The following is a 9113-nucleotide window of genomic DNA, read 5'->3' as shown; positions in this document are numbered from 1 at the left end:
GTGGTTGATTATTTATGGTTATTATTAGTTTTTACTCTTAGGTTTTTCTATATATATATATATATACAATGCCGTATTATCTACAAACGGCCGTAATGAATTATTGAATTGCAATCCAACGGCTTTTAAAATCTTTACATATTCATATAGTAAACAGTGTACTCACGGTTAATTCCTTTCAGTTTCTCTTATCTTACTTTTTTATTTTTTTTAATCAATTTATAGATTGAAGTTTTTGTCTTATATATATTTTTTTAAAAAAAATTATTAGTTATTATGAAATAGTATATAATTGACATTATATTTGCATGTAAAAATTTGTTTGTGATTCTAATAAATAAAATAGCCACTAACTATTTTTTAAATTATATAATTTATGATCAACTTCTCAATTAGCATCTGTATTATAAATTTTACTTAAAAAAGAAAAATATTCTATATTTTGGAACTAATATATTTTAGTAAAATTCAAAAATAGACACTTGAAAATTATTGGATTTATGTGCAATGGCAGGTATGGACTAGGATTTGTAATAAACCCAAAATTATATAATTAAATTAGCAAAATCAATATTTCATGTACCTAACCCATATAAAGCTTTTTGTCATGAAAAGAATCAAGTTAGAGGAAACAATTATGACAATCAAACACGGTATCAATTTTTTGTGCACATCTCCTAGTGTTTGTGAGAGCTCTTCCCCCTTGAGAAATTGACTGATCATCATTGACACTGTAGTTTGATAGGGCACCCCAAACAAATAATTTATTAAAATAATTATTTTTCTAAAAGCCTCATTTTACCCTCAAGTTTTTTCACTTTTTACAATAGAATCACTTAACTATTTCTGACAATTATGTTTCCAACTCTTATGTTCTATTTTATGTTTTCTGTTCTTTTTCTCTCTTTTTTTTATTTTATATCCCATTTGAATATGAACTCTTATTTCTTATGTATTTATCTTGCTTGATCTGCAGTATATCATAACCGTTTTATCTTCTCTCCAATACATTTTTGATAATTTATCTATTTTTATTAATAAATAAAATTATTCGTTGTAAACAAAAATGTAAAAATTTAGCAAAATGATAGATGTGACATTAGTGAAAGAGTTGATATTCACACGCCAAGTTGAGACAAGGACCTTGCATTATTTTGGATCTTTATTTGTGTTCTTGTATTGAATTATGGCTCATCCATCATGCATTTTGATGCTAAATGCTTGATGTGATAAGCATTTCCATTAATGTATTATGCCCATTATCTTTATGCTATTTTTTTTTTATCTCCTTTTTATTATCTTTAAGACTAATAACTTTTCAAGTTAAATCACATGTCAAGTTGGGACCATATTGCTGCATCATTGGCAAAGGTCAATAGAGAATATATCAGTTATAGATATATATATTTTTATTCGTTTATTTAATCTTTGAATATTCTACATAGTGAGCATGTTCAATAATTAGTGCTTTTTTTTTCCTTTTAATGGCTAAAAGAGAAAACAATATATATACATATATATATATATAAAAGGAAAAGTTATATGCTTTGAAAGAGAGTATTATCATGACCACATTACATATGCTTTATATATAGTTTAAACCATGAAGGTTGATAGTGCATTCAAATACAACCATGAGTGTATATATATATTGGGTCTACTTTCTTTATTTGTCTTCTGAAATACCTTAATTTTGAATGAGACTTTTTCATAAAATTTGTTTGTGGTTTTGTTTTCTTCCTTGTATTATTATTATTATTATTAGTGTTTGTTTTAGTGTGAATGTACAATTTTGAATATTCAAAGCAAAATAATGTACTTTGTTGGTTTCACTCTATTTATTTTATAGTCCTTTTTTCTAACACGGTAATATAGTTTTGAAGTTGTAAGTAATGACGAAGACAAATCAACTCTTGTCATGTTATCTTGAGATATTTTTAAATATATATGTACAATTTTTTTTAAAAAAATAATATAACAAGAATGATATGGCCACACATCCATTTTATGTTTTAAAAATAAAAATAATTCAAATTTACAAAATAACATGGCAAACAGAACGTTATATATATATATATATATAATATTTATTTTTCCAAATAATATGGGTATGAAATATGGCTCATATGTATTATTTATGTTGACGTGGCAACATATGTCAGCAACTTGGATTCTTTTATTTTGCTTTCCGATGCTGCCACCTCAACAACTTCGCATCATCCTAAACATTTATATTATTAACGATGACGTAACACATCTATTTATTATGCCATGGTAGTAAGGTCACATCATCCTCATCATATTATTTTTAATATATATAAATATATTAAACTTATGTAGCAAGGTCAGCCTAAATAATAAACCAAAAAGTACACACATGGGTGAAGTTGTAGGTTCAAAGAGCAAAATTATTCCAAGGTTGTAGTTGATAACCAAAGTACCATTTTACCTTTATGTTCATATTTTCATCTTACAAACCTATATAGTTTATATACATATCTATGAAGGCTAGTATTCTATAAATGTTCGTAGATAAATTATTTACGAACATCCTCTTCTCAACCGTTGAATTTGAATTTAATAGTTGCACAGTATTTTTTAAATATCTACTTTTATTTACATCCTTTTTCTATTCCAATTAGTCATTTGTGATCCCTCATGTCTGTAAATAACAAATAACATACATACATATTATTACATGGACAAATCATCATTAGGAGAGAATCAAGCTATCCACCTCGGAGCTATATCGAGTATGTATAAAATTACATATATTTGGTTTAATCCGGTTGAAGATTAGGAGAAATATATAACTCACAAAAAATTGTTTTTTCTTTTTATTTTTAATTAATAAAAATGAAGTATTGCCGTATTGGATCCATTAATCAAATTATATATGTTATATGCAGCCTAGGTTTCAGGGAGTTGGCTATTTAAGTTCAAGCATCATTTTTATAATTTTATTTAGAAGGGTTAATTTCATATTTTAATTTGATTTTATATAGATTTTAATAATTAGCTTTTTAGTGTGCCGTCATTAAATTCCCTATTGTCCTTTCAATCTAAGGTTGATATGCATGGGCACAATGATTTATGTTCATTAGTTTTTTATGCTCGTAGGTTAGGTAGGATACAATATAAAATTGAAGCCATTATTATTATTATTATTTTTAAAATTCAAAGATAAATCCATAATGATCCATGCAATCTAAATCCAAATAGAAACTTTAACACCATTCAAAAAAATTTTACAAAACAATTATAATATTTCAACACTTATTGATAAAGAATCAATTCATTTATCTCATTTCACTTTGTGTTTAATGTTGTTTAGATTATTGAATTCCGAATTTATATTCATAAATTTTTATTTTAATTGAATCAACCAAATTTACTAAATTGACCAGATAATTTTTTTTTTTAATTTATTACTTAACATTGTTTTTTTTTTTAAATAACAAGAGATTTTTGAGAAAGTCAACTGTAAAGGAATTGAATTTTTCACAACAGTAATGGCTCCATTCATGCAAAATATCTCACAATACTTAACCACAATAACTCCACACACTGCCCAACAAACAACAATTATTAACCACAATAACTCCACACACTGCCCAACAAACAACAATTATTAGATGACCAACAAATAACAATTATTAAATAATAATTTAACTAACTGTCATTAAATATTTCTAATTTGTAAAAACTAAATACATGCTTAGAGAATTTCAGTGTGCAACCAGGAAGTGACACTTCCATGTAGAAATAGGACTTCTACCGAAGTAGGAGTTCCTTACTTTTTCACTTCAATCCCACTTCTATAAACCAAACAGCCGCTTATTCTAATATATATATATATATATATATATATGCGCACAACCCCTAAGAAAACCAATTGAAAACCATACTATGTGTGTACACATAATACATATGAGAGGATGCTTCTTCAATGTATAGATTGAAGAAACACAGGCTTTAAAAAGCATGAACAATGTTAAACAGAGACCAAGAATAGACATGGAATATTAACCATAGTTTAAAACAAAGGTGCTTAAATCCAACTAAAGTGAAATAGTTAACCATACAAGGTATGATAGAAGAAATATCAGTAGAAGTAAAGAAGGAAAAAAAAAAACTGAATTCACTAGAGTATAGATCTCATTCTCAACCAGAAAACCTTCATCCGCTGAATAACTTGGAAGTTATTCCGATGCAAGGAAAGCTTGATTGATGCATCATCATTCTAAAATTTTCGGTTGGCCAAACCCATGTCTCGTAGCTCCCAGAGCGGCTTCTTTTCGTTCTTGGTGTCATTCTTTATCGCCCCTTTGATCAATTTCACCACAACGAAGTACTGCAATATAGGAAGAAGATGAAGAGGATGATGAGTTTGTGGTTCTTGAAGAACAACAGATGCATTTGCAAGGGTTAAAAGGTAACCAAAGAAAAAACTGACCTGAAAAGCCAGGATTAAAGGAATGAAGAATTTTCCCTGATCATTTGGATTGGGGCCATCGATCAATTTCTGGTCGACAGTAATGGCATCACTCCCATTCAAGATAACATCTGTGATTTCTTTCACCAAGTTTGGAATCCATGCAGTACCATCAGGGAGAACCTGCATTTCCAGAACAGTATCAGTTTCTTGACAAGCTTGGGAAAGATCAATGAAAGATGTAAAAGTACCTTTTCTCCACTTTCATTTGTCTTGCATCTCCCACTATTTTCAGCCAGGACCACGGGAATCATAGAATCCTACCAATACAGAGACATAATAAGTTTCTCAGATTAATACTAGTTAGCAATCCGTGGGTAGAAGTGAATCTTGAAGTTGGCGACCTATGAATGTCAGATTGTAAAATAAGACATAAAAAGGGCAATGTGCATCTCAAAATATTCCAATTGCTAATTAAATGATGCATCACACAATCAGTAATATACTGCTTCAATAAAAATGAAACAGTAAAATATGAGGAATTTCAGCTATATGGACTTGACAGGGAAAAAATGAATTGTATCATATTCTTTCGTACATTCAATTACAGATGAACAACCATATATTTAGTTGTCAAACCTAGGTACTCATTAAGGATTCTATAGACAGCAGCCTAAGCATCACCAAACTGATATTAATCAAATTATTAATATATACACCTAGAAAATAACAGATTCCAATAGTAGACATATGCAAACATAAGCACTAATAACTAGGGATATATATGTACAGATGAAACAACATAAAAATTATGTGTGAACTATAGTTACTCTCACTCCAGACTTCTACTATTAACCTCATGTTCCACAGATCCACATTGACAACCAAGTTTATATCCATACATGTCACTTCCTAATCTCTACAAATGTCATTTCAACTTCTACGGTTCTACCCTTCATAAATAAAAGCATACCTAGCAAAGTGAGAAGATTCAAAATCCAACAGCTACTCAAATGATCAAATGAAATGCTTAGCCTGTCAACTCTAATAAGAGAAATGGATAAAAGACAATATAAGGCAGGTAAGAGATTGCTGGTCATATCATGGTTTATAGAGACAAATGGCAAGACTTTCACAATATAGAGTTAAACTGCAAACCACAAGATAGCAATAATTGTAGCATTTACATACTCAAACTGGCATATCAAGTTCCCTGTACTCTAATTGCCACAATCACATTTATGTGTTTCTTCTCATGGAGGAAAAGGTTAATTGATTCTAAAAGATAATATAGTAAATCCATTCACATATATCATAAAATGGATTATCCTTGATGGATGAGAAAAAAGTGTCGTTGCTGAGCTCTTTATTGGCCCATATATTGATTCATGTGCAATAAGGATAAATGTCTCATTACACTTGAGAAGTAAAGGAAACCCTGATGACCCCATTCAATAAAGCCTTAATGAACACGAAAAGCTCTCGAAGTACATAATAACGGCCACACTCCCCTTCAAGTTGTGCATAGAAATCAAACATAAAAGCTTGGTACATAACTCTTGTTATGTTAAATGATACCATGATAGATGAAAGCGTGCGGCTGCTCACCTCAAAATTGACCCATCCATTTATTCACGAGTAACAAGGATAAAAGTGCCATTCCTCTTGAAGAACAAATGAATGTCTAATAAACCAACTTAGTAAAGCCTTGATCAACTAGAACTCCTAAAACAAGTAATAACATCAACAATTCTCAATTCATTAAAACCATAGATAATTAATGAAAGAAGTTTGTGTATGGAAGTCTTGTGGTTATTCAAGTGAGAAAATAGTCTATTAACCAAACTTCAATTGACTGTTCAAGAACTATTCATGCCCAAACTGGATGAAACTCATTTTGGGGACTTCTTGGATCAAACTAGACGTCATACATTTTTATTCTTGTTCTCTTTCGTGGCATCCCAAAAGTTAAGGACCATATAATTTCTTTCATCTTATGAAAGGTTTCCTTTCAAGTTTATCCAAGTTTTCACCGTATCCAATCCTTCCAACAAATACCTTGGCAGGCAAATAAACTGAAGCCTGTTACAATTTATCAAATACTCTAAAACAAGTTCCTCCAAGGTGCAATTATGTTAAACTAAGGCATAAGCACTAAACATGAAAGATTTTCTTTCATGGCATCCAGACGTTAAGAGCCACATAATATCTATCATCCTCATGAAAGATTTTCTTTTCAGTTTAACCCAAGTTTTCAGTGTGTCCAATCCTACCTTGGCAAGCAAATTCCTTCAAGGTGCAATTATGTTAAACTAAGGCATAGGAGCTAAACATATGAGCTGGTATTTGTGTTTTGAGGATCAAAAGTCAATATGAGAAAATCCTGATAAGGTAATTCACCAAAACCCCCTTTCTTTTTAAAACAGTCGTTAATTTTAGCGCAGCTACTAGACTATCTTTTTCTGATGATGTTTCATTGTACACGAAATGCTTACCATAGCCTTAAGATATGCATTAGTTTAACTTCTGAAATTTTTGCAAAGTTGCAAACATTAGTAAAATCTACTTGGAGAAAAGTCACAAGCAACTTGGAAACATGATTATGTCAGCAATGAACAGAACCTAGTCACATAGGTGAAAGAGAAGATTCCTTAAGATGCAAACTGGAAACTTACAAGATCAAGTTCTCTCAAAGTAAGATAATAGTAAAGCAAAGATGTATATAAACAGAAAAAGAGATTGACACCAAAACTAGGTTAGAGATAAAACACAAGACAGGATACCCAAAAAACATTGGATTTCAACATTGACCAGAAATGAAAAACTTAGTACCTGAAACTCCTGCTTCTTAATACGAGCTCCCAATCTAATAAATTTCAGAAGTGCTTCAGATCGTCTAGCGAAAAACTCGGCATATTCCAATCCATCCGGTGGCGACAATTGAGCATGAGTAAAGACAAGAAGACCTCTCCTCCATATTCGTTTACCAAAGCTGTCAGTGATGGCCTTAATAACTTGTCTATCCAAACTATCAACTCTATAGGCATCCAACCGGTCCACATAGAGAAGGACATCAATAGTCTTGTTCAGAAGAAACCTGACATACCATTATCACCCAAATTGCAACCAAACCCATATATTAATCACAGAAAGAAAATCATAGAAACCACAACACCTAATAGATGCAAACATTGAAATCATATTACGCTAACAGTCCAATCAAGAAACCAATTATTGAATTTCCACTTTCCCAGTGATCAATAGGTTAGTTTATGACTAAAAGAGCAAGGTTGTGATTCTTAGCATGTAAAAAAATCGAATTTTGTTTTCTTCAGAATAAATTTCTAGAGATTAGAGAAAGAACAACCACCTCTTAATGATATCAAGAGCCTGGTCATTCACAAATCCACCTTCCACGAGTCCCGGAGTATCAATGATGTTCAAAGTGAAGCCAGCGCGGCTCCGCGAGAACATCATAGGCCTCAGCCCTTCAGACTGCACAGACGAAGAGATCAACACAAACAAAACCAAAGGAAACCCATAAAACAAACAATCAAGACATAGAATGAAAGAATCAACCTGAAAAGCGCTAACAGAGGCCACCCGCTCACCCAGAATAGAGTTTACAGTGGACGATTTCCCCACCCCGCCCTTCCCCAGCACCAAAATCGTCACCGTGCTCACCTCCTGGACAAAAATACATGGAATTCAAGGTTTTCACGAAAAACAATTGATGAAATACCACAAAGAGATCGAAAGGGGGCGAACCTCTTGCTTGAGCTTGCTGAGAAGCTCGTGTAGCTTGGTTTGGGTAGCTCCGGGGAGGCTCTGGATGCCAAGCCACTCGCGCGCTGGTTGGGACGCCATTGGAGGTCTCCACCGAGCAACAGCAAGCTTCGAATGCACCGCGGCGCAAACCCAATCTTGCAGGGCTTTATCTCTTTCAAAACCCTTTTTTTATAAATAGTTGAGTTCTTTTCCCAATATGACCGCAAGCTTTGCTTTTTTTAATTTTTAACTCCTTGATTTGTTTGAAATTTTTATTTTATCAGCTTATCTCTCTTTAAAAAGATAATATTATGCGGGTAAATTTTTTAAGTGGGCACTTAATAATAATTTTTTTTGTTGACAAAAATAGATAAATCACGGCTAAGTGGGCACTTAACTTAGTTTTTATTGTAATAATTCAAATACTGACTTTTAATTTATATTAAAATCAGAATAAAATTTTTATTTCATTTCATCAACGGAATAATTGGAGTTTTTTAGTGAATAATGTGGACACAGGAATATATGCATGAATGATATCTATGTCACCTAAAACTCAAAGAATAACTGCAATTACCTCAGTAAATAATGTGGACACAGAAATATATGCATGAATGATATCTATGTCACCTAAAACTCACAGAACAACTGCAATTACCTCAGTGAATAATGTGGACACAGAAATATATGCATGAATGATATCTATGTCACCTAAAACTCACATAACAACTGCAATTACCTCAGCCGATGAAATGAAATCAAAATTTAATACTTATTTTGATATAAAATTAGTGTTTAAATCAAAATTTAGTACCCACCGATCATATGCTTGTCTTGTTTAAATTAATTAAAAATGTTGGTGTTCATGTCCAAAGTTAGAATTCTCATGGTCTGGGATAAATAACTTTGA

General features: G+C 31.4%; 1 protein-coding gene across 1 annotated transcript; it reads right to left on the bottom strand.

Annotated features, from left to right (window-relative positions):
• Nucleotides 1-4001: 4001 nt before the first annotated feature.
• On the bottom strand, nt 4002-8392 carry LOC120263220 (translocase of chloroplast 34, chloroplastic). The gene is made up of 7 exons (XM_039271094.1): nt 8204-8392; nt 8015-8122; nt 7806-7930; nt 7268-7532; nt 4687-4755; nt 4457-4618; nt 4002-4354 (listed from the first exon to the last, which is right to left on the bottom strand). The coding sequence occupies exons 1-7, from the start codon at nt 8300-8302 to the stop codon at nt 4244-4246; spliced, it is 939 nt and encodes a 312-aa protein (XP_039127028.1). The 5' UTR covers nt 8303-8392; the 3' UTR covers nt 4002-4243.
• Nucleotides 8393-9113: the final 721 nt, after the last annotated feature.

Source organism: Dioscorea cayenensis, chromosome 1 (assembly GCF_009730915.1).
Source record: "Dioscorea cayenensis subsp. rotundata cultivar TDr96_F1 chromosome 1, TDr96_F1_v2_PseudoChromosome.rev07_lg8_w22 25.fasta, whole genome shotgun sequence".
Classification (NCBI taxonomy): Eukaryota; Viridiplantae; Streptophyta; class Magnoliopsida; order Dioscoreales; family Dioscoreaceae; genus Dioscorea; species Dioscorea cayenensis.
Note: the sequence above shows the minus strand (reverse complement) of the source record. Positions and strands in the feature narration are given on the sequence as shown.